Below are 24,698 nucleotides of genomic sequence, written 5' to 3'. Positions count from 1 at the left end.
AAAATAACAAAATAAGTTCTTCTATATACTACTTCCCCCCAACATCCTCCCTCTGTCTGGTCATTTTCAACTTGGGGACTTTCCGAACCAAATCTGGTTCTACGTATTTAGCAATTCTCAATTGCTAAATTGCATTTCTCTTGAGAAGAAAGTACTTCTGAGATAGAAGGGGTGCCCATTAAAACAACCTGGAGCTTCTCTGGATGATCTCAGAGAAGAACGGTGAACTAGGATAGAACTGAAGTGATGGGATATGAACGGAATACTCCTTCCCAGCTCCTTCCATTCTGTGGCCAACACGCATTTAACAGAAACATCAATTGACAAAACCACCTACCTGAAGGCTCTTATAGGGCCTAGAATCTTTGCTGGGTTTTCCTTCTGAAAAGGACTTGCCATGTTCATAATCAAACATCTGATGCCCTGGCAGCCGGTGATCCACATCGCGATACTCAATGTTTCGGTAGTCAGTATCTTGCCTTCCAAGGAAATCCAGGCCACCTTCACCCTTTAACCCAAGATCAGAATCGGATCTTTGCTGCTCCCCCCCAGAAAGCTGCTGCTGTTGCTGCTTTTTAGCAAAGGTCTGAGGTTGCTCCTCTTGGTCCTGAAGAGTAGGAAGCGGTCCACGGCTATTTTGGAAATTGTGTGAAGTGTCATCTTCAAGACCCAATCCGAGGGATTCCTCTTCTCTGGCTGGTGCTTCTGAATGTTGAAATTCTCCTTTTTGGCTACCAAAGGGAGCTCTATCTAGACCAAGTGCAGACTCCTCTCTCTTGCTGGCGCTTAAACCAGAGCCCTCTCTTTCTGCTAAAGGTACAGTAGATTGGTTGCGCCTAAAATCTACAAGGCTTTGATCCACGGGAGGCATTTCCCTATCTGAAAAGTCCATAGGAGGAGCCACATCTCTGCTCCTAAAATCCTGATCAGACCGGGACCTGTGCCTATTTCTGAAGTCTGACGATGGTGCATTTCTGTTTCTGAAGTCCAAATCAGAGGTGCCCACACCCCTGAAGTCCAAATCAGGTACATCCCTATTTCTGAAGTCTGAATAGGAATGCTCTCTGCCCCTGTAGTCTAACTCAGGCACATCTCTTGCCCTAAAGTCCGAATGAGATCCATCTCGACCTCTGAAGTCTAGATCAAAAGACCCCCTTCCCCTGAAGTCTGATGGAGGTTCATCTCTGCCCCTGTAATCCATATTATGTGCCTCCCTATCCCTGTAGTTCATACGGAACGTCTCCCTGTTCCTGTAGTCCACTGAAGGAACGTCCCCACCTCTGAAGTCCATAGGTGGCCCTTCTCTCTCCCGGAAGTCTCCAGAGTACATATCCCTGCCCCTATACTCAGAAGAGGGTGGCTCCCTACCTCTGAAATCCATCTGAGACTCATCTCTGCCCTGGAAGTCAGATGGTGGGAAATCTCTGCCCCTGAAATCATGGTGCCCCTCCCCACCTCTGAAGTCACTACGTGGTCCATCTCTAGCTCCAAAGCTGAAAGAAGGTTCCTCTCTGTTGGCAAACTGAGGATTGAGGAGGCCTGTGAGTGCCTGGATATCAAAAGGAAGTGATTCTCTGCCAGAGAAGTTGCCAGAGTGTCTTTCTTGAGCAAGACTATCAAGGGAAGGAGGATATTCCCTGTTCCACCCGGGAGCAAACCTTTCTTCTTGGCTCCCACTGTAGAAATAAAGACAGTATTATTCATAACGTGCTTAGAGTCTGAAATCTACACAGCAGCACATTCTTCTCTAAACTTTTATAGAGTTGTGTAACAGTCTAAGATCCGCAGAAGATATTGATGTTTGGCAGTTTAAGATGAGGCAGCATACGACAGATGTGAGAAAGTAAACTTGGGTGCTCCCATTTCAGCACAATTTCCAGAAGCACTCAACAGGGAATACCTGCAATATTAATGGGTTAATGATGGTAGCAATCCATGTAGTCCTGCACTGCACACAGCTCTGCAGCTGTTCAAGGTTCCACCAGCTGGTGCGTTTGTTCATTAGCATCACCAGCACACGCCTGTGAGGAACCGCTTGAGCTTAAGCTCTCCGGGCAGTATTACAAAAGGCTAACTTAACATGTCATCCTGAGGCACGTAAAAGCAGAGGTTACCAAACATGCTCTATTAACATACTACAGAGACTCATTTATGCCTCCTCGTGCTGGAGTCTAAACTGGCAAAATGCTGAAAGCTATCAGTTCAGACTTCGAGGATGCCTCACAGGAATATGCCAACAATCAATGTTCAAGATGACCCTGTGCTCGTGCCTCCAGGCTGGCTGTCTTACACCGAGTTTGCAATGCTACAGCTACGACCTCTCCTGATATCTGCATAAAACCACTCAGTAAGAGGTTTCCTCTTAAGACAGTTTTTCAAAACCCAATGAGGTGGTTTTTCTGAGATGGAGCTACCTGATTTTTCATCTAAGCAAGGCTCCAATACATTTTTAAAAAACAGAACAATAAAATAACAACACATTTTAAAATAACATCAAATGCTACCCAAATCAGTGGACATTTCCTTAGCAACTACAGCAAGTCATGCTCTTCTTCGAGTTTCACTACAGAATCACTCACCAACAGAATGCAAGATGACATCTGCACAGTTAATCAAACCACATACAGATTTCCTAAGCTACACACCCCTGTTTCACCACCACATAGAACAGTAATTAAAACTTGGTTCAAGGTTAGAATTCCCCACCCAATACAGTAAAGAACGATGCCAATAAAATCCACTTAAAAATCAGCAGAACAGCACTACTGATATCATCACAAAACACAATCACACTCCTATCAATACCATTAAGACATGTTCTGGAGGATACTGGTTTTCATAACTCAAATGTCATCAGCTTTCTCAACACATTACAGTTGGACAATGACTTGAAGTATTCTTATTGCAGAAACCTAAGGTATGCCATGAAGAAGTACCTTTATCATGCTGATATTCAAGTAACTGAGGTGGACACGTGAGCAAAGGATGAAAGAATTATGCACAACAGAGGAAAACCCTAGCTCTTGGTGCCTCCATTTTTTTTTTTTTTTTAATACCCAGAGCCCTCTTGCAAACACAGGGCCTAGCAACAACCACAGGAATATAAACTACAAAAAATATCATGCTGTGCAGATCCAGTTGCATACAAATCTTTAAAATAGTTCCAGTGACGTTCAAAAATGTCTTATAAAGGAGCATGGCCAAGAACATGGGGATATATGATCTACTTAACCTCATGGAGAGAACTAAACTCTCAAAGTTTTCATAAAATCCTGTGTCCAATGGAAGTGCCAGTATTTCTGAAGTTAAGGCAAGCACCGTGGTTGAAAAGAATCAACACCACGCTATCAGGCACTTCTCTTCTAGGTCTTAACAGCACATAGCACCAAAATCCATATGGCATATCATCACCTTAGCTTACAACAGCTAAACTAAGTATCACTAGAAAAGGTGGTGTGGAGAAGGAATAGAAATACTAAAAGCAGCTGTTGTTAAAAAAAAAAAAGAAATGAAAAGAACTTCACAGAAATGCAGAAAGTTACACCGTCACTTAACTTGCCTATTCTTTGGCAATCACACCTAGCTCCACGCGGGCCTCAGAACTTTTACCAAAATAGTCTGCTTACGGGAGGATGTGCAGAAATACTGACAAACAGAAAGTTCCTATGGCTTATTGTATTTAAGAACGTTGCTGAAACAAACTGTGCATTCAAATCCTTACCGAAAAGACCCCATTCTGTTCCCTTGTCGATGGTCTCCCCACATTTTGATCTTGTCCGGTAGGCTTCCAGAAATGGTTAACTCGCTCTAAGAACACCAAGACAGCACAACCTGTTGAATAAATAACATGACAATAAGCCACAAGGCAAAGAATACACATCACGCAAGAAAAACACTGCTGGTTAGGAGAAGGGGTGTGTGGAACATCTGATCAGGATCCACAAATACACAAGACCACACTGAGGCATGAATGAATTTAATTGTTGCATTGCTCCATGTTCAAATTTGCAAGCGTCAAACGACTTCTGAAATCAAACTGTCAATATGGGTGGGCAAACAATTTGATATCTGCTTTGATTAACGTAAAGCTTTCCAACATACTGTGCTGTCTGACACTATTTGGAGTGCAGCTAGAAATGTGAGAACACTACAGTCTATAAACAACAAGGACCGTTGCCGAACAACAGTTTGCAATTAATGTTTAATCCAAAATATTTTTGCCAAAAGCTCTTTGCTGTTCAAGGAAACGATCACTACTATTGGTCTACTATGCTTACTTTGCCCTCAAAAGTATGTAGATAACAGAGCAGGCTTTGCCAACAAATCATTACAGGCACTGTTCTCCAACGTTGCCCTCATCAAGCTGAGCGCCGCAAATAACACTTGCCTCAACAGAGATCTAAAATTTCATCCGCTTCCTCCCACCAGCGGAGAAGGTGAGGATTTCCTGGCGATTGCCAAAGCCAGGACTTAAAATGGGAAGTACTTCCGTCTTTCCCAAAAAAACAGGTTGCAGCAGAGCGTAGAGCAAAATGATGTAGCTAGCAACCTGATGGTCTCAAACCTGCTCTGGCTAGTCCAGCTGCAGCAGTTCAGGAGGGCTGCTGTGCCACCAGACCGAGGTTAGGAGACCTGGGGCTCGCGTGCTGCTACAAAGCAGCTCAAAAGCAGGATTAAACTAACGGCAGTGGTTAGGTGGAACAGAAGACGGTACAGACAGTCACCGCCGGGCCTGGCTAGAGCAGCTAACGTCAAAGAAAAGTACACAAGATCCTGTTTCTTCTCACTTCCAAAGGTCAGCACTGCCATACAGATGGCAAGTCGACAGAGCAGGTTATGACAGACCTTGCACCAGGGAGCAATTCCAGATGCCGCTCCCGGCAGCCGCCTGTGCCAAGGAGCCAAAGGGAGCTGCCCTGCCAAGAGGGAGCACCCGCTCCTGCCGGGGTCCATCACCAGCCAGTGAACGCTCACGGGGGAGCCGGGGAGGGCAGGGCCTGGCAGGCCTCGGTATGCAAGGGTGTGGAGGCCGATGAAGGCAACCTGTACAACCACCGCTGATCCATCCGCCGTAACGCCATTTCTAAAGAAACGGGTTCATTCAATTGGCCACTCAAGCCTGAGAGCACTGGTCTGCTCACGTTTTACATGGCTCTCGATGCAACAAGCACCTCCCTGGTCCCAAGGATTTCCTCCACAAGCTCTATCATTTTTTCTTTCTCAGAGGTGAATCTAAGAGAACTGACACTGCACCCTCCCACAGAGAGGACAGGCGAACGGAGATGGTTATGGCAGTCATCATTAGGGTTGGCTGTCATCAGCCAGTCCTTTTATCTACGATCTTTTGCAGCCTGCAGACATCTGCAGACCTGGTGTTTCTTGTTCTTCCCTTTTGGATTTCCTCCCCCACTCCAGTTCTCATTAAGTCAACAAGCTTACCGATGCTTAAAAAAAAAATCCCTTGCCAGCTGGGAACTGTTTGGACATAATATTCAAATTATCAGTTGGGGAAAAAAAATACCATTTGACTGATATCAGGCCTGGCATAGATCAGCTGAGCCATGCAGCAACATCCATGACTATGAGGTCACGGTTCAATAACACGGGGAGCAACACTGGCTCCGACAGTCCCCTGTTCAGCCTGATACGATTTGCTCCCTCTGCTCTGCCTTTGGCAATGCACAAGGTGTTAGTTGTGCCAGCTTGTGCTTTTCTGGGTCTGCACCACGGATGACCCTCCGAAAAGAGTTATATTTAACCCAGGTCATTTCAGCGATACGGTTTACTACACAGCCCCACAAAACAAGGTGACAGCAAACTGCAGGACAGGGACAGAAACTTCTTAGACTGGCTTCCACCAGCGCCAAGATCTCCTGAAGGTACGCCCTGCTATAACTGCTCCAAAAGATGCACGCTGTGATGAGATGCCGTCAGGATTTACCCTTCAGGTAACAGCCAGCTCAGCTCCCACCTCCCTGCTCACAGGCAGGTGCTGGGAGGCGGGTCAGTGTGAGCAAGGCTGTTTGCCAAAGACACACCAACAGAGCCCCGGGGCTGGGGCCAGGCCAGCAGCAAAGCACGGCAAAAATCCACCCTCAAGTGCTAGGAATTATGCATCAATTAGTTTTGCCATACCTCAGTCACAACCACACATCTGAAGGAGATGGCAACAAAGGACGTTTCAGAGTGACACAGTAACGCAGCTGCAGAATGCACAATGTGGTCCAGTTACTCACAGAGCCCGACTTAGAGTTCTTTTAAGACAACAATTAGCTGTTACAATTATACTGAATATTCAGGAGGGCCGATATGCATCCTGAAAGTATGCATTTTATTTCCCTCCTCCTCTCCCAGCTGGCTCTGTTTCCTGGTGGCAAAGCCGCAGCTCCAGTGAAGACAGAGGAGGTGAGTCTCAAAGGAGGGGAAGCTCTTTTGTGGTCTTAGTTCCTCCAACGACCGGTGATCCCGCAGCCCTCCCAGCAGACAGGAGAGACTGATGGAGCTCCGGATGCTCCCTGGCAATTACACCCAAGGACTTCCTCAGGACCATGCCCCCCCAGCGCACCCCCAGACAGCCCAGCGCCTGGCACTGCCGCTCAGGGGACATTCCCGGTTCTGCTTTCCAAATGCACGTGCCAAGCCTGACGGCAGATTCTTCTGGATGTCTTATTTCAATTTACATCTACTACGGTAAAATAATGGCACTGTACATCAGAAGCATGCAACTGAGCCAGACTAAGAAGCCGGCCTTCTTAAGGAATAATTAAAGATTTCTGGCAAGGGGCAGAGTGAGGAATGCCAGCACAGTCCTCGAGCATCTCCTCACTGACTTACACCCAACTTTGCAGCTTGTTTTCCAAATCTGGGGGGAGAGAGGAGAAATTGGTGACGGATTAGGCAAGGTGAAGTTTCAAAGAGACGCTATTTTCAGAAAAATACTCCGATACTCACAACTTCTCTCCAAACAGATTTTGCCAAGGCTGCCAAGACTTGGTATTTATAGACCATGAGGAAATCAAACACATAACTACACACAAGACTACGCTCAAAGAACAGAGGAAGTAATTTGCTGCAGAACAACTCTCTGCGCCCAGTAAAGTTTTTGTAAGGCTGAAGAAAGGAAAAAGCCTCTGTGAAATTCAAGTACTACAGGAGGTACAAAAGAAAACGTTTCCCCAAGCTACAGAAGCTGCAAGTAGCCAAGAAAGCCTGTTATTTCCAATGTTAAAGATGAAGATGTCTAATCCAGAAGTGAAGAAATACCAAAACCATGTAACTGAAGTTTGAAAGCGAAGGGAGAAAGAACCTTTTCAGCTCTTCCAGGTGTCAGGCTGGAGGTTTTCACTTAAAAAAAAAAAAAGGGATGTGTGTGCTTTTCAGTTGTATGATGCTTTTAAAAACACGTATTAGAAACAATCCAGTGAATTTCTAAACACACACACACACACCCATTACTATCCTGACCTCGCTTGTCCCAAAGGACTTCACGAGTGCATTCCCAGCTAGGGAGTGTTGGAAGAGACTTTCACACCACCAACACCCTGCTGGGATAGGAAAGCGGATTCCAGCTTCAGCAGGATTTCCAAAATTAATACCACACACCAGCAACAACATCAAACTCTTGTGGTGCCAATTGTTTTAAAAAACAAAACATGAGAGCTCGCTGTTATTACTGCCAGTAGTTCACTACCACTGCATTACCACTTCACCAGCCTCCAGCACGAGCCGGGCCACTTTCTGCCTGCACCTTAGCCTCTGTTTACAGTCCAAAATCCCACTCAGCCCATCACTGAGCCTTACTATCAGCAAACACACCCCCAGCCCCGCACGCCAGCCCTGATCACCTTTCTCTACATCCCAGCATGAATCCAGCCCATTTTTTGTCCATCTCTTTTAAAAACACAAGTGTTCTGAGACACTGCTCATGGAAACGCATACGACATGGTGTGAAAGAAGCCCTAATTTTGATCAGGGCCTCAGAATAACACAGCGATACCCAGAAACACCACAACCACCGACAACGACACAGACAGCAGGCCCCAACGCTCGGCGCAGCCGTGCAGGACGCCCCGTGGTACTCCTGTACCCCAGACCGAGCTGCCTAAGCCCGCGGCCCACATCCCACAGGGGCATGGGGCTCTGATGAGGAGACTGAGCCCGCAGCCAGCTGCGGGGCCATGCCGGGGCACGGAGCCCAGACCTGCTTCCTCACAGCTCGCAGCCGAGGCAGCCCCCAGCCTCGGACTATCCCCCCGTCGCGGGTGACCCCAAAAGAGACACACACCCCCTCCTCTATCCTGATGGACTCCACAGGAGGAACCCCCTGCTCCTCTATCCCAGGTGGCTCCTAGGAAGGACACCCCTCCCCCCTCCCCCGCACGCTCCCCTACCCCGGACAGCCCCACGGGAAGACACCTCCCCATCCCGGGAGACCCTCAGGAGACCCGCGCCCGCTCCCACCTCACGACGCTAAGGGAGACCCCCCTTTAACCCAGGGGACACCCCAGAAACAGCCCCTCCCCGCTTCCCTCTCCCGGGCGGCCGTACGGGAGACTCTACCCCGCCCCTGTACCCCGGGAGACGTCCCCGCTCCGCTCCCGTACCCCGGGAGACCCCCGGGAGCCGCCCCCGCTCCGCCACGCCGGCGGCCTCACGCCAGACGCCAGACCCCGCACCCGCGCGCCCCTCCCCAGGCGAAGCCCGTGAGTCCCGCCCGGTTCCGCCACGCTGGGAGAGCCCCCCCCCCCCGCACCGGGCAGCCCCCCGCCGCCGCCGCCGTTCCCCCGGCGGAGCCGGGGCCGCGGCCAGGCCGGCGGGGTGGGGCCGCCCCTCACCTCCGCCGCCACCGCCGCTCCCGCCGCGCCAGGCCCAGCGCAACCACGGCGAGAAACCGGAACTTCCGCTCCCCTCCGCCCCCCGCGCGGCACTCTGGGAAGCGGAGTCCGGCCCCGCCGGCCGCCGCACTACCGCTCCCGCCATGCCCCGCGCCGGCAGGGCTGCGGGCGGACTCCATTTCCCAGAGCGCTCCGCGCGCGGGCGGGGCCTGCCGGGAGTTGTAGTCGCGGAGGGGCGGGGGCGGCGGCGGCGGGGAGCGGGTGCTGCCTACAGCTCCCATGATTCCGCGGGGCCGGCGCCCGACCGTGGGGCGGTGAGGCCAGGCCTGGCCAGGCCGCGGGGGGCGGTTCCCGCCGGGCCGGGGAGCCGCGATGCCGGGGCCGCCGCGGCGGCTAGGGACAGGAGCAGGAGCAGGGGCAGGGGCAGGGCGGGAGGCGGCCGCTCGCCGCCGGCGTCGTCCCCCCCGCCCCGCCTAGGCCGTGCCGGGGGCTGCCGGGCGGCCCCCGCCGCAGCTGCGCCCGCCGCGCTGCTCGCCCGGGCCTCCGGCGCCGACGGGAGGAGCCGCGAAGGTCGGTCCCTGCGCGTTGTCCTTCGGGGCTGCGGGGGGTCCCGGGCCTGGCGCTTCCTCGGGGCACGTCGGTGCTCCGGGAGCGGTGACCCCCCCGGGCGGGGGAGGGACCGGGACGGGCCCCGCACTGGGCCGCGGTGGTCCCGGGGAGACCCTCACCCCCGAGCAGCCCCGCGGGGGGCTGCGGGGAAGGGCAGCAGGCTGGCGGCGGCGCAGCCAGGAGGGGAAGGGCCAGGCGAGGATGGCGCCCTAATCCGCAGCCCGGCACCCTCCGGGGCTCTTGGGGTATCACAGGCTTTTGGGGTCGGGGTCCGGCCCCCCCAGGTGCGGCGTTACCTGCTGGGGTTGGGTCTGGGGGGCAGGAGGTGTCACGAAGCATGGAGCGAAGCTGGGGCTCCACGAGCCTCCCCACCAGCTGGTTTCGGAGACTGGGGCGGCTCTGGCACCGAAGCGGCACGGTGCCTGCCTGCCTTCCTGCTGTTACTTTCGCTTGTGTGCCTGTGTTCACTTTCGGGCCAGTTTCCCCCACGGGGCAGGGAAGAAAGCGTGGGCTGGAGGCACGGCCAGGCTCTGCCCCGGAGGGCTGACCCACTGGACAGGGGCTCGAGAGGGCACCCTGCTTGCAGGGGGTTACACCGTCTGAGCGGCCGTGGCCTCAGGAGAAGTGTCACCAGCCTGGTCTCATCTCAGCCGCCTAATCTATGCCAAGGAGGGCCATAAACCCGCCCTTTGCAAACATGAGGCCTCTGGGATCGTCGGTGTGCAGGACCAGCCCCAGCCCCATCCGGGGCTGGGTCCCTTCCCCCTCGCTGCCGGGACGCGGCAGAGGGAGGCTGAGCAGCTTTCCCAGCGCCTGGGGGAAATCGGGGCCAAGCCTGGATGAAAGGTGCTGGGGCCGGGGGGCTGGAAGGAGCTGGGGCCGCGGGAGGGAGGAAATCCTGCTGGATTAGAGCGGCGTTCCTGACATCTCACCAGGGCTCGGTGCTGCCTGCTGAGCCAGCAGGATTGGGCTGAGGATGCTGGCGCGGCCCCGCTCGAAAGCAGAGCGTTTCGGGACCCGTTTTGCGGGGGAGGGAACAGAGGGGTGATGTTGTGGGTCACGTGCAGGTCCTGCCCCAAGGAATGGCTGCGGATGTCCACAAGAAGAAAGGCTGGGAAGTGCCCAACGGGTCCCTGGCGCCGGGAGATGGGCAGCACGGGGAGCGGTCCGAGAGCCCCACGCCGGGGCTGGTGCAGGGGACGGAGCCAGGTACAGGGCAGAGCTCGCCGCGGGGGTAAGCGAGGGGAAAGAAAAAAAGCAGCTCCTCGTTATGCTGGCTGGGCCCTCCACAGCCCCACGGGCAGGGGGAGACGGGCCCACTGGCGACTCCCCACCAGCAGGACCCGCACCCCTGGGTGCTGCGGGATGGGGAGCGGAGGGCAGGTCCTTCCCTGCAACCCCCTGTCCCTTTTGCACCCGCCGTCTGCCCGCTGCCTCAGCGTGGGGGACAGGTGGACGGACGCTGCACGGCCTGTTGTTCCCAGGGGCGGGCCAGGAGGGAGCCATGTTCGTGCACACCCGCTCCTACGAGGACTTGACAAGTCCCGAGGACGGGGCGGCGGTGGCACGGAGCCCGGAGGAAAGGCGGGGGGAGCCGGCCGAGCCGACCAGCATGGAGCAGATCAGCAAGGACTTCAGCGAGCTGAGCACACAGCTCACAGGCATGGCCCTCGACCTGGAGGAGGAGATGAGGCAGAGCAAGGAGGGGAAGCTGGAGCCATCCCCACAGACCACCCGCCGCGACTCAGTGCTGTCCGGCAAGGAGGAGGAGGACGTGACCATGGACGCCTGGCGCATGCACCGGAAGCACGTCTTCGTGCTGAGCGAGGCGGGCAAGCCCGTGTACTCCCGCTACGGCTCTGAGGAGGCCCTCTCCAGCACCATGGGCGTCATGATGGCCCTGGTGTCCTTCCTGGAGGCCGAGAAAAACGCCATCCGGTCCATCCACGCAGGTACCGCCCTGGGGGGGAGTGGGACAGGGGGGTGTGACGGCCTGCCCGGCCATGCCCCTGTCACCGTGGGCCACATTAGCTGTCCACAGGGGCAGATTGGTGGCGGGGGGGAGGCTGCAGCCTGGCTCCCCCTTGCAGCCCAGCGGAGCCAGGCTTACAGGTCTGTCCCCGGCCCCGCCGGGGAACTCTCTCCCATGCAGATGGCTACAAGGTTGTCTTCGTGCGGAGGAGCCCGCTGGTGCTGGTGGCAGTGGCGCGGACCCGGCAGTCGGAGCAGGAGATAGCCCATGAGCTGCTCTACATCTACTACCAGATCCTGAGCCTGCTCACCTGGACCCAGCTCAACCACATCTTCCAGCAGAAGCAGAACTATGACCTGCGCAGGCTCCTGGCCGGCTCCGAGCGCATCACTGACAACCTGCTGGACCTCATGGCCCACGACCCCAGCTTCCTCATGGGTGCCGTGCGCTGCCTGCCCCTGGCCGCCAGCGTCCGGGACGCTGTCAGCACCAGCCTCCAGCAGGCCAAGGCCAAGAGCCTGGTCTTCTCCATCCTCCTGTCAGGGAACCAGCTGGTGTCTCTCGTGAGGAAGAAGGATCAGTTCCTCCACCCCATTGACCTCCACCTGCTCTTCAACCTCATCAGCTCTTCTTCTTCCTTCCGGGAGGGTGAAGCCTGGACTCCCATTTGCCTCCCCAAGTTCAACTCCAGTGGCTTCTTCCATGCCCACATCTCCTACCTGGAGCAGGAGATGGACCTGTGCCTCCTGCTGGTCTCCACCGACCGCGAGGACTTCTTCACTGTCTCTGACTGTAAGCGGCGCTTCCAGGAGCGCCTGCGGCGGCGGGGGGTGCACCACGCTCTGCAGGAGGCCCTGCGCACCCCCTTCTACAGCGTCGCCCAGGTGGGCATCCCTGACCTCCGGCACTTCATCTACAAGTCAAAAAGCTCCGGGCTCTTTACCAGGTGAGGCCCCTGGGGAACCATCGGGCCAAGGCCGTGGCGTGGGGCATGGGGCAAGCCTTTTCCATGAATCCCCTTCTCCAGGGGGCTAACGGGGTGCTGTGTTCCTGCAGCCCCGAGATTGAGGCACCCTACGTGAGGGAGGAGGAGAAGGAGAGGCTCCTGGGGCTCTACCAGTACCTCCACAGCCGGGCTCACAACTCTTCGCGCCCCCTGAAGAACATCTACTTCACAGGCCCCCGTGAGAACCTCCTGGCTTGGGTAAGGGCCATCTGCAGGGTTTGGGTCAGCCCATCTCCTCTGGTCCTGCATGGCAGAGCGGGCGGGGGTGGGTGGCACAACACAGCACCAGCTCCATGGTCCCCAGGGTGGCCCCCAGCTTGTGCACAGTCCTTTTGGGGGCCGGCCTGCCCCCGAGCACCTTTGTGCGAGGAAGGAACGGGCAGGGATAGCAGCGGGGGCTGGCGAGTGCCGGCACCGAGGGCTGTGCCATGCGCTGTCATGAACTCCCCAGTGCCGCGGAGAAAACCCACTCTGAGGGTAAACCCTGGGGTTTGGTCCCCCCACTTCTGAGCAAACCAGGTGCCCACGCATTTAGGGTACCTTGTTGCCACCCCATGTCCCTGCAGTGGAGCCCCTGTGCCTGTTCCCAATGCTCCTGGGGGGAAGATGCGGTGCCAGCCCCAAGTGGGGCGCAGACATGTGCCCAGCATGTACCCTGTTTTTTTCACCCAGGTAACCAGCGCCTTCGAGCTCTACATATGCTACAGTCCCCTGGGGACCAAGGCCGGTGCCATCAGTGCTGTCAACAAGCTCATGAAGTGGATCCGCAAGGAGGAAGACCGACTCTTCATCCTCACGCCCCAGACATACTGACAGGCATCGCCCAGGGCATGGTGCCAGCTGGGGGAGCCCCCGCTGTGCCGGGGAGCCAGTCCCCCGGGGAAGCCCGGGCCATGAGTCCAGGGGAGAGGGCATGGTGGGACCCCGGAGCACGGGGAAACCCACCCATGGGACTGTCCAACCTGGGTTTTAGAGATGGGGTACACAGCTGCCAGGGGAAGGGGTGAGCAGGACTTTCTCTCATCTGCAGGCAGTGCCCCCCAGCTGGGGGGCTGCCCTTCCTCTGCGGCCCCCGGCTCCGTCCCTCGTTGTGGGGGTCCTGGAGTGGGGCTACTGGTACCCTGAGTTGCTGGAGGGGAGCTGAGCCCCTGGGTCCTGCTGCCTGTGCCTGGCACCCTCCTCTCTCTGCCATCCTGCGGCCGTGCCGAGGGTAGGGGTCCCCAGGAGAGACGTGGCAGCACTCGGGGGACCCCTGTGCTGCTGTGCCCGCAGAGGGCGGGTGACACTACCCAGGTGGGGGGACAGGGCTGGCCTGGAGCACGCACTGCTCCTCTCCCTGCCCTGGGGGAGCCGGGCCCCCCAAGTGCCAGGCAGCCCCTGGCAGTCCCAGAGCCCTGCCTTGGCAGGTTTGCCCCCTTGGCATCTGTGCGTGCCCGGACCCTTCCCACCGTGGCTGTGAGAAGAAAGTCCCTCGGGATGCTGGCAGGCAGGGTGGTGGGTCAGCCTGCCCCAGCCAGGGCAGTGGGGTCCCGCCTACGTCCCCATGGGGACACAGAGCAGCCCCAGAGAGACTCGGGGTACCGGGGTGCCCATCGGGATGTTTGTGGGCTCGTGGTGCTGGCTCCTAGGCAGCGGGCCCTAAATGGGCAGGTGAAGCACAGCCCTCTGGAGATCCCGCTGGCACGGGGCCCCGGTGCCCCCCCCTAGCCCAAGGAGGGTCTTCCCCTTGGTGCAGGGGCACCTGCCCCCCAAACCCAGCCCCTCAAGCCAGCTACGCTGAGCTTGCTGCACAAGGACCGCCTCCTCCCCGGCGGTCCCCAGGCACCGGTGTGGGGCTGAGCACCTGTCAATGCTGTCATGCCACGGCCCAACCCCGCGTTTTGGGGCTGTCGGCCGAGCGCAGGGACAGGCGTTCAAGGAGGGGCAGAGCCACTGGGGTGGCACCGAGACACCGAGGGAGCTGGGAAGGACCCGGCAGGGCTAGCGTGGGGACTCTGCTCCCGTATTCCTGCTCCTGCCAGATTGTAATCGCTTGTCTTTGCTCATAAACATTATCTGGACCCCAGGTCAAGTCTTGTCATGTTCATGGGTGCCAAATGGCCAAGCTGGGGTGGGGGCACGGTTTGGGTACGGTGCAATCCAGCCCTGGGGCCCCACTGGGGGCCGGGAAAGCTGCCGGGGAGCGGTTCAAGGCAGCTGGGGCCGTGCTGGCAGGAGGCAGTGCCGGCCGGAGGGTGGGAGCGGCGAAAACCCCAGGATGAGCTGGCCAGGGCCAGCTAATGTCGAAACCGAGTGGGAGACGCGCAGCCGGAGGAAGGAGCTGTTGGGTAAGGCACGGGGCCAGCGTAACCACTGGGCCTTGCACAATGCGGGGCGGGAGCCCGAGAGGGCTGAGGCTGGCCAGGTGACGAGGGCAGAGGAGCCTGTTTGCCGTGTGTTCAGCCCCTCCTGGGACCAAAGTCCCCACGGCAGCGCGAGGCAGTGCCCTGCTCGGCTGGAGGAAAAGTCCATGTGTGCAGCTGGGACCCACAGCCCCACCGTTTGAGGGCAACAGGGCACTTAGAGGGCGAATCCATGTGACACACCGGCATGAAAAGCATCTTCATTCATCCCTGGGAACAGCAGCAAGTCCTGGCAGCGCCGACACCTCCTGCCACCGCAGGCAGCCCTTGATGGGGGGGGATAAAGGGACTTGAGGCAAAGAATGGGCACAACTGAAATAACCTGCACAGCTCCCCTCACAAAGCTTTCTTGCCCCCTGGCTGGAAACCGCTGTCCTGAGCCTGCCGCACCCCCCAGAAGGCCGCCCCGCTGGCCTGGAAGTGAGTTGCCAGCGCGGGCAGCTTTGGGGAAGCGGCAATTTCGTGTGTCAGGGTGTCGACAGCCCCTGCCGCCAGTGGCAGCGGGGCCGGGGGCTGCGGCTGAGGGGCCAACGGGTGCCGACGTGCCCAGACCCCACACGCACCCCGGGATGCTGGCAGCCGCCTCCCAGCCATGGGGACCCTCCGATGGCCACCCGGTCGGCACTGGGCTGCGGCGGGCACCCGGGGCATCACGCCAGCCCTGCACCCCGCGTCCTGATCAGGGGCCCTGGCTCTCACCCGTGTCTCTCTGGGGCACCGTGCCCACCCAAGCGTGTCCCCTCAGGGTGCCCAGCGTCCCTCCGGCCACCCCGGGACCGTGTGTCCCCCGGCTCCCACTGTGCCCTCCCCCCCCGGACTCCTTGTCCCCCCGAGCATCCCCGTCCCCCCCGGGCTGCGTGTGCCGCTGCCGGCCCTCGGGGACGCCCGCGCGGCCCGGGGACAGGGCCCGCCCCGCCCCGCCCCGGCCCGCCTCGCCTGCTCCGGCACGGCCCCGCTCCCGCTCCGCTCCGCCCCGGCACGGTACGGCCCGGCACGGCCCGGCAGCGCCCGCCGCCCCGCAGCACCCAGGTAAGCGCCCCGCCGCCCGGCCCGGCCCGGCCCGGCCCGGCTCGGAACGGCACCGGGCGGGACAGAGTGGGACAGGACGGGGCGGCCCCGGGGAGGGGCGGGCGGGGGCAGCCGGACCCGACGGGGACCCCGGCTGGGGACCGCTCCCGGCCCCGGTGAGGTGGGGGGGGGGGGGGCCGGCCCCGGGGGTACATCGGGGTCCCTGTCCCTAGGGGCTGGCAGGGGACTTGTCCCAGTCCCGCGGGTATCCCCTGTCCCCATTGCTGTCCCGGGGGCCTGGCAGGGGCCCCCATCCCCGGCCCAGCCCCAGGGGGCCCTCAGGTTCCTTGTCCCCGGGGGGCTGGCAGGGTCCCCATTCCCGTCCCCAGGAGGTGGCTCGGTGGGGTCGTGCAGGGCAGGGATACCCCCGGGGGACAGGTGAGGGTGTTTGGGAGGTGCCAGCAGGATTTGTCACCCTGCCGCTGGCAGCTTGGCTTCACCTCCCGCTTGCGGTGTTTGGGAAGAGGTTTGGTGCGGCCGATCCTCCCCTGGCAGCACCCGTCGTCATCTGGCCCCGGGGACCCCGGCACCCCCTGCCCCACGCACAGCTGCGGCAGTGCCCCAGGGTCCTCGCCTAATCGCAGCAGGTAAAACCCTTTCTCCTTTATTTTGGCAGATGCGATGGTGACCTGTCCTCCGTGTGTCCCAACTCCGCTCGGTGCTGAGCACTGTCAATAACCCCACACTGGCGGCACTGTGCAGCATGGGGCTGTTGTGCCGCATGTGCCTCTTGCTGGTGCTCGCCCTGGCCCCGCTGGGCGCCGGTGCCTGGCAGTGCCCCCGCATCCCTTACAGCTCCACCAGGAACTTCTCCGTCCCCTACACACTGCCCAGCCTTGATGCCAGCAGCCCCGTGCAGAACGTCGCCGTCTTCACCGACTCTGCCGGCCCGGCCGCCGTCTTCGTGGCCGTCCGCAACCGCATCCTGCTGGCCAGCCCCGAGCTGCGCCTCCTCTCGGTCCTCGTCACCGGCCCGGTGGGCAGCGCCGAGTGTGAGATCTGCCGCCTGTGCCCGGCTGCCGCGGACGGCCCCGAGGACACGGACAATGTCCTACTGCTGCTGGACCCGCTGGAGCCGTGGCTGTACAGCTGTGGCACAGCGCAGCACGGGCTGTGCTACCAGCACCAGCTGGAGGTGCTGGACGGCGAGGTGGCCATCACGACCACGCGCTGCCTGTACTCAGCCACAGGCAACAGACCTGCGTCCTGCCCCGACTGCGTGGCCAGCCCCCTGGGGACCAGTGCCACTGTGGTGGCCACCTCCTACGCCTCTTTCTTCTACCTCGGCTCCACCGTCAACAGCAGCGTGGCGGCGCGGTACAGCCCGCAGTCAGTGTCCGTCCGCAGGCTGAAGGGCACCTTAGACGGCTTTTCGGATGACTTCCAGTGGCTGACGGTGCTGCCGCAATACCGGGACAACTACACCATCCACTACGTGCACTCCTTCGCTGACAGGGACCACGTCTACTTCCTGACGGTGCAGCCAGAGCGGCCGGGCTTGGCGGCGTACCACACGCGCCTGGCGCGGCTCAGCACCCACGAGCGTGACCTCCGCCACTACCGTGAGCTTGTCCTCGACTGCCGCTTCGAGTCCAAGCGGCGGCGGCGGCGCAGCGGCGAGGAGGATGCCGAGCGGGATGTTGCCTACAACGTGCTGCAGGCTGCCCACACCGCCCGCCCCGGCGCCCGCCTGGCCCGCGACCTCGGCATCAACGACACCGACATGGTACTCTTCGGTGCCTTTGCTGAGAGCTGGCCAGAGAGCCGGGTGCCGCGGGAGGACTCGGCTGTCTGCGCCTTCCCCCTCCGCCTCCTCAACCAGGCCATGGAAGAGGGCATGGAGAAGTGCTGCAGCACTGGGCACCAGTCGCTGCTGCGGGGGCTCAGCTTCTTCCAGCCAGCGGAGTACTGCCCGCACAACGTGAGTCCTCCATCCCACGCCGCGTCCGTCCCGGGGGGCCTGGGGGTCGGCTGGGATGCGGGGAGGTGGATGTGGGATGCTGGGAACTGCTGGTAAAATGGGGTGGACAGCGGGGCGGGTTGGGCAGGGGGAGAGCGGCGTCGCCCAGGTGTGAGTCAGCCCTGCCAGCCACCCACCGCCTATCACAGGGGCCACTGCGTTTCACCAGCCCCGGCCGCGCCAAGGAGGTAGGGCGCCGGCAGGGATCCAGCTGTGCTCCCCACCCCGGGCACCCCGTGCTCGCCCGAGCTGTGTGCCACAGACACGTGTCCTGGCACATGGGCACACTGCCACTTGCCATGCACCGCGCCACAAGTCCCTCTCCTCAGTGTGCCTGCCCCAGAGAGCACTGGCTCCGGCCCCCGCGGTGACTGTCCCCAGCGCCGGGCTGTTGATGGCCACCCTCTCCAGCTTGTTTATGTGTGTGGAGGACGGGGAAGCCGTGGGGCCTCGATGCTCCCCGGGCCGGGGTGCGCGGGGTGGCCGGCCGCTCCCGCCTTGCCCCCTCCCCAGCCCCAGGGCCACCGCCTTCTCTGGGCAAATAAACCGCAGGCGGAAGCACAATTAGTCACCGGTGTTTCTCGTCTGCCGCAGCCGTGGGGCAGGAACATTTTGTCCCAGGGACAAGCTCCAGCACGGCCGGGATGGGGATGGGCAGGCGCCCTGGCAGGGCCCCCTCTGCAGGCAGGGTCCCAGCAAGCAGCTGTGACACAAGTTTTGGAATTCTCAGCCAGGCGTGGGGCGAGGCGCAGCCAAATCCCCTCCTCTTCCCACGCGCGGAGCAGCCAGCTCACTGCCGCTGACTCATGCCGCTGGCAGGGCGAGCCAGGAGGGGAGCCCCGGCCCCGAGCATCGGTGGGGGCCCAGTGGGGACCCCCCAGCTCCTGGTGTCCCCCTTCATCCCCAGCCCCCTGCCGAGCCCTGGGGGGTTGGGAGGGCTGGCTTTGGGGTGCCTGCCCCACGGTGCTGGCACCGATAACCACATCCAGATGGGGCGGGAGGGGAGGGCAGGATCTGACGCCATGCGGGGGCTATAAGAGGGGCCATGGATGTGGTTTTTCCCCCAAAATTTTCACAGCCTGGAGGGGAGTTTGGGCAATCGGGCACTCTCCAAAATACCTCACGGCTGGAGCTGGTGCCCACCTGAGAGGGCGCGGGTGGTCGAGGTGCCCGGGCTGGCTTCAAGGCGCCCATCCCACACTTGGCTGCAGGTGAACCTCTCGGCTCCGGTGGCCAACACCAGCTGCTGGGACCAGCCCACCCTCATCCCCGCCGCCTCCCATAAGGTGGACCTGTTCAACAGGCATCTGGCCGGCATCCTCCTCACCTCCATCTTTGTCACCGCCCTGGGGGACGTCACCGTGGCCCACCTGGGCACAGCAGAGGGACGCATCTTCCAGGTGGGATGGGGGACCAGGAGGGGTGGGAGGTGCCCGGCGGGGTGTGGGGTGATGCTCAGCCCCCCGCTCTGCCCCACTGCAGATAGTGCTCCAGCGCTCCAGCTCCTACCTCCTCACCTTGGCCAACTTCTCCCTGGGGGAGCCGGGGCCGGTGCGGGGTGCCATGGGGCTGCAGAGCCACTCGCTGTTCTTCACCGCTGGCACCAAGGTGAGTGGGGGGCCCGGGAGGCGTGGGGCGGGCGCTGAGCCCCACACACCCGCTCGCCTCCACTCTCCATCCCCAGGTGTGGCGCCTGAACGTCACCGGCCCCGGCTGCCGCCACTTCTCCACGTGCAAGCGCTGCCTGCGGGCCGAGCGCTTCATGGGCTGCGGCTGGTGCGGGGATGGGTGCACGCGCCGCCATGAGTGCACCGGCCTCTGGGTCCAGGACAGCTGCCCGCCCGTCCTCACCGACGTAGGTCTGCGCCACCGTCCCCCCCTGCACCCCACATCTCCCAGGCACTTGGATGGGGAGGAAGGTGACACGTGGGGTGGCACATGGTGGGACCCTTGCTCCATCCAGAGACCCCATCTCCAGGACAGGTGTCGCGCCCCTCAGGGAAGGGGCTTTCCGGACCCGTGACCGTCACTGGGCTTTTGGGGCTCAGGGTGACGCGGTTGCCTCTTCCGCAGTTCCACCCCCGGAGCGCCCCGCTGCAGGGCCGGACGCGGGTGACGCTCTGTGGCATGACCTTCCGCTCCCACCTGGACCCCGACCCCCGCCTCAGCCCCCCTGGCACCTATCGGGTGGTGGTGGGACGGCGAGGCTGCACCGTGCTGCCAGAGGAGAGCAGGAGCCACAGGTGCACGATGGTGCCAGGGGTGGGGGGGTGACGGCAGCAGAGAGGGGTCCGGGGCTGCTCCCCCGGCCTGGGGCTGACCCCCCATCACCACCCCGCAGACCCCTGCCCACCTCCCGCCGCAAGGACTTTGTGGACGTGCTGGTGTGCGAGCTGGAGCCAGGGGGCCCGACAGCAGCAGGGGGCCCGGCCGATGTGGTGCTCACCGTGGAGGAACCTGCCGGACCCTCCAGCTTCCGCGTCCATGGCTCGACCACCCTCAGTGGTTTCGTCTTCGTGGTACGGCCCTGCACTGGTGGTCACCCCTGGCAGGGTTTGCAGGAGGGTGTTTGGCTCACCCACCCACCCCACCGACCCTGTGTCTGCCCAGGAGCCCCACATCAGCGCCCTGCACCCCCCGTTTGGCCCCCAGGGGGGTGGCACCCACGTCTCCCTGCGTGGCACCCACCTCTCGGCAGGGAGCAGCTGGCGGGTGATGGTCAACAGCTCTGAGTGCCCCCTTGCCGGGCAGCCCAGGTACGCCCCTGTCCTGCCCCCACCGGGCACAGTGGGTTCCCCGGCATGGGGACTGGCATGGGGTCCCCTGCCGTGGTCCCACTGTCCCCTCCAGCCACAGCCGCCGTGTCCCCAGGCAGGGCGATGGGGCGATTCAGTGCACAGCTCCTGCTGCCAGTGGCCTGGGTGCAGCCTGGGTGGCCCTGTGGATCGACGGGGAGGAGTTCCCGGCCCCCCTGCCCTTCCAGTACCGCCCTGACCCCTTCGTTTCGGCCATCGTCCCCAGCTGCAGCTATGAGTGAGTGCATGGGCTCCCTTCCCCTTGGGGGCACAGCCCCAGCCTCCCCACCGCCCCGGCCAGGCTGGATGAGGTGCTGGGGACTGTGTGCACCCTGGGGACCACATGCACCCCAGGGAATATGTTAATCCTGGGGGCCGCATGCACCCCGGGGACTGCATGTACCCCAGGGACCACATGCACGCTGGGGACCATATGTACTTTGGGGACCGCATGCACCCCAGGGACCACGTGCACCCCAGGGACCACGTGCACCCCAGGGACCACGCTAACCCTGGGTGCCACATGCACCTTGGGAACTGCATGCACCCTGGGGACCACGTGCACCCTGGGGCCCTGACCCCTGCCCACCGCAGGGACTCAATGCTCACCATCATCGGCACCCGTCTGGACTCGGTGTATCGCGCCAAGATCCGCTTTGAAGCCAGCGGCGTGAGGACCGAAGCCACGGTAAGTGCCGGGGCAGGAGGCCGTCACCCCCTGGCCCTGCCCTGCCCGCCCCGATCCCCCAGGCACCGTGCCTCGCCGGTGCCCAGTATCCCGCCGCCCACAGGAGTGCGAGGGCTCGCAGGCACCAGAGCGGCTGCTGTGCCGCGGCCCAGCCTTCCCCTTCGAGAGCAAGGTGGAGACGGCGTCGGGGAACCTGAGCGTGCTGCTGGACGGCGCCGCTGGCCGCTGGCTCTTCCGCCTCCGCTACTACCCCCAGCCCGAGTTCTTCGCCTTGGAGCAGGAGGGCGGGCGCCTCCGCCTCAAGCCCGGTGACGACGAGATCAAGGTGCACGTATGTGCGGCGGTGGGGTGAGCCAGGGTGGGGGGGTCCTGCTGCCGGGACCTCCGGGCTCAGGGCACTGTGTCCGGGCAGCAATGGGGGCTGGACGCCGTGGCCGCCTGCATGAACATCACCATGACGGTGGGGGGCCGGGACTGCCACCCCAATGTGCTGAAGAACGAGGTGACGTGCCGCCTGCCTCGCGAGCTGCGCCTGCCCCCGGCTGGGGTCCCCGTGGAGGTAGGCACCCCCCAGGTTGGGTGACACCCCCCCCCCAGTGTCCCCCACCCCGTTCCCACTGAGCCCCCACTCCCCCAGATCTGCGTGAACGGTGCCTGCAAGGCGCTGGGCTGGGTGCTGCCCCCCGCCGCCTCGCTGGACCTGGCCACCAGCCTGGCCCTGGGCACTGGCATCACCTTCCTGGTCTGCTGCGTCCTGGCTGCCGTGCTGCTCCGCTGGCACTGGAGGAAGCGGGGGGGTGAGTGCCGCGCTTGCAGACCGCCCCGCTGCCCCCCGGCCCCCCCCTGCCGCACCACCCCCTGCCCACCCTGCTGCTGTCCGCAGGGACAGAGAACCTGGAGCTGCTGGTGCAGCCCGGCCGCAGCAACCCCCCTGCCACCACCCAGTGCCCCGGCGTCGACTACAGGGAGGTGCTGGGTAAGTGGGTGACACCGGCGGGTGGCGGGGTGCTGGGTGCCTGCCTAGCCCTCACCCTGCCTCTGCCTGTCCCCGGCAGTGCTGCCCACGGCAGGCAGTCCCGGCCTGGTGGGGCCCCGGGCACGCTTCGCCGGTGCTGGTGCCGGCGTGGCAGGCGGCGGTTCCCCAGTGCCCCTGCTCAGGGCCACGTCCTGCTGCCTGGAGGACCTGCGGGCAGAGCTGCTGGAGGAGGTGAAGGACATCCTCATCCCCGAGGAGCGGCTCGTCACCCACCGCCACCAGGTCATCGGCAAAGGTGACGCCACGCCCTGATTTGGCTGTGGCATCGCCCGCTCGCCGTGTGCGGTACCAGCTTCATGCCACCTGTCCCCGCAGGGCACTTCGGCAGCGTCTACCATGGCACCTACACGGACCCACTGCTGGGGGACCTCCACTGCGCCGTCAAGTCCCTGCACCGTGAGTAGCACTCGCTCCCACGGCGCGGTCCTGTGGCACGGCATGGCAGCAGAGCGCCCCACGGCTCGGCTCTCGGCAGGCATCACGGACGTGGAGGAGGTGGAGGAGTTCCTGCGCGAGGGCATCCTCATGAAGAGCTTCCACCACCCCCAGGTGCTCTCGCTGCTGGGAGTGTGCCTGCCCCGCCACGGGCTGCCCCTCGTTGTCCTGCCCTACATGCGCCATGGGGACCTGCGCCACTTCATCCGCGCCCAGGAGCGGGTATGGGGACACCCTGGGGGGGGGAATGGGGGGGGGCTGAGCTCCCCCCGCTCACCGCTGCCACCCTGCAGAGCCCCACGGTGAAGGAGCTCATCGGCTTCGGGCTGCAGGTGGCCCTGGGCATGGAATACCTGGCCCAGAAGAAGTTTGTGCATCGGGACCTGGCAGCCAGGAACTGCATGTGAGTGTGGCCGTGCCCGCCAGACCACTGCCATGGGATCACCCCATGGGCCCCGGGGTGGGCATGGGGTGTGCCGCCTGGTGCCCGCCCTGCCCCGAACCGGCATCCCGCAGGCTGGATGAGACACTGACGGTGAAGGTGGCCGACTTCGGACTGGCGCGGGACGTGTTCGGCAAGGAGTACTACAGCGTCCGGCAGCACCGCCACGCCAAGCTGCCTGTCAAGTGGATGGCGCTGGAGAGCCTCCAGACCCAAAAATTCACCACCAAGTCGGACGTGGTAGGCATGACCCCCACCCCCATCCCCGTCCCCCAACCCCTGTCCCCATCCCGCCCACCCCCCTGTGGTGGCTCTCTGCTCGGCAGTGGTCCTTCGGGGTGCTCATGTGGGAGCTGCTGACGCGGGGAGCATCGCCGTACCCTGGGGTGGACCCCTATGACATGGCCCGCTACCTGCTGCGGGGGAGACGCCTGCCACAGCCCTGCCACTGCCCTGACACCCTGTGAGTGGGGCTGGGGGGTGGGTGGGGCGGGGGGGGGAGTCCCGGGGGGCCACCGGTGCTGACGGGGGTGTCGGGGCAGGTATGGGGTGATGCTGAGCTGCTGGGCACCGGTGCCCGAGGAGAGGCCATCCTTCACGGGGCTGGTGGGCGAGCTGGAGCGTGTCCTGGCCATGCTGGAGGGCAAGCACTATGTCAACCTGGCCGTCACCTACGTCAACCTGGAGCGCGGCCCCCCTTTCCCCCCCGCCCCCCCGGGGCAGCTGCCCGACGGCGAGGATGAGGACAAGGAGGAGGAGGAGGAAGAGGAGGAGGAGGAAGAGGAGGAGGAGGATACGGCCGTGTGCTGATGGGGTGCCCTGCACTGTGGGAGCTCCCAGACCCCTGTACACTGCGGGCGTGCTCCCCCTAGGAGGGACGCACAGCACAGCTGGGTGCTATGGGGCACCCTCCCTATGGGATGGGTGCTGGGAGGGGGCTGGGTGCTGTGGGGTGCTCTCCCACGGCTCACACCCAGACCCTGCTGGGTGCTCTCCAGGCTTGGTCCCATGCTGGTGGGGTGCCGTGGGGCTCAGTCCTGCGCTGGCTGGGTGCTGGGGCGCTCAGCCCCACACCAGTGAGGCTGTGCCGTGGGGCCCGGGGCTCAGCCCCACAGCGGCGAGGCTGTGCTGTGGGGCCCCGGCTCAGCCCCAGCGGGTGCCGTGGGCTGGCTTGACCCACCCAGGGGTCCCGTGGGGTTTCCAACCCCTTGGCTGCTCGAATCGCTCATTAAAACCTAATTATATTTTTTCCCAGACTGGGGCTGTGTCTTTGCGGGGGCCCGTGCCCCGCGTTGGCAGCACCCCTGTCCCACTGCATGGACGGGACTCCCCACCCCGGGTCCCTAACCCCCCCGGGGGCACCCACCTCGCAGGGGGCACGGGTGAGGGTGCACCCACTCTTCCCGTGACAGCCACGGGAGGGCACCTGCACACCGGTGCTGGCGTGGCCA

The 24,698-nt window shown here is 61.8% G+C and overlaps 3 protein-coding genes across 8 annotated transcripts in view; 2 read left to right on the top strand and 1 right to left on the bottom strand.

The window, feature by feature from the left end:
- RBM6 (RNA binding motif protein 6) overlaps positions 1-3,827 on the bottom strand; it is a 55,382-nt gene extending 51,555 nt beyond the window's left edge. For both annotated transcript variants that reach the window (XM_076346081.1, XM_076346083.1), the window contains exons 1-2: positions 3,722-3,827; positions 338-1,676 (exon numbers count right to left, since the gene is read on the bottom strand). In XM_076346081.1, coding sequence (XP_076202196.1) covers positions 338-1,676; positions 3,722-3,765 — 1,383 coding nt within the window. In that variant the 5' untranslated portion in view covers positions 3,766-3,827. The remainder of the gene's footprint in view (positions 1-337; positions 1,677-3,721) is intronic.
- Positions 3,828-9,329: 5,502 nt separating this feature from the next.
- On the top strand, positions 9,330-14,486 carry MON1A (MON1 vesicular trafficking associated A). 4 transcript variants are annotated; one of them, XM_076346079.1, is made up of 6 exons: positions 9,330-9,404; positions 10,511-10,652; positions 10,928-11,395; positions 11,596-12,361; positions 12,472-12,619; positions 13,094-14,486. In XM_076346079.1, the coding sequence occupies exons 2-6, from the start codon at positions 10,526-10,528 to the stop codon at positions 13,232-13,234; spliced, it is 1,650 nt and encodes a 549-aa protein (XP_076202194.1). In that variant the 5' UTR covers positions 9,330-9,404; positions 10,511-10,525; the 3' UTR covers positions 13,235-14,486. The 4 variants fall into 4 exon arrangements, with proteins under 4 accessions (XP_076202194.1, XP_076202193.1, XP_076202192.1 ...); XM_076346078.1 differs by having other exon boundaries at positions 10,511-10,677; XM_076346077.1 differs by lacking the exon at positions 9,330-9,404 and adding an exon at positions 9,455-10,289 and having other exon boundaries at positions 10,511-10,677.
- Positions 14,487-15,799: 1,313 nt separating this feature from the next.
- Positions 15,800-24,496, top strand: MST1R (macrophage stimulating 1 receptor). 2 transcript variants are annotated; one of them, XM_076346076.1, is made up of 21 exons: positions 15,800-15,852; positions 16,508-17,812; positions 19,063-19,251; positions 19,334-19,459; positions 19,536-19,706; positions 19,925-20,094; positions 20,193-20,370; positions 20,462-20,607; positions 20,723-20,884; positions 21,241-21,334; positions 21,438-21,659; positions 21,747-21,893; positions 21,972-22,131; positions 22,218-22,310; positions 22,390-22,605; positions 22,686-22,766; positions 22,846-23,027; positions 23,099-23,208; positions 23,322-23,487; positions 23,574-23,710; positions 23,790-24,496. In XM_076346076.1, the coding sequence occupies exons 2-21, from the start codon at positions 16,595-16,597 to the stop codon at positions 24,055-24,057; spliced, it is 4,236 nt and encodes a 1,411-aa protein (XP_076202191.1). In that variant the 5' UTR covers positions 15,800-15,852; positions 16,508-16,594; the 3' UTR covers positions 24,058-24,496. The 2 variants fall into 2 exon arrangements, with proteins under 2 accessions (XP_076202191.1, XP_076202190.1); XM_076346075.1 differs by having other exon boundaries at positions 21,438-21,665.
- The last annotated feature ends 202 nt before the right edge of the window (positions 24,497-24,698 follow it).

Source organism: Aptenodytes patagonicus, chromosome 8 (genome assembly GCF_965638725.1).
Source record: "Aptenodytes patagonicus chromosome 8, bAptPat1.pri.cur, whole genome shotgun sequence".
Classification (NCBI taxonomy): Eukaryota; Metazoa; Chordata; class Aves; order Sphenisciformes; family Spheniscidae; genus Aptenodytes; species Aptenodytes patagonicus.
This window is presented reverse-complemented; position numbering and strand designations above follow the sequence as displayed.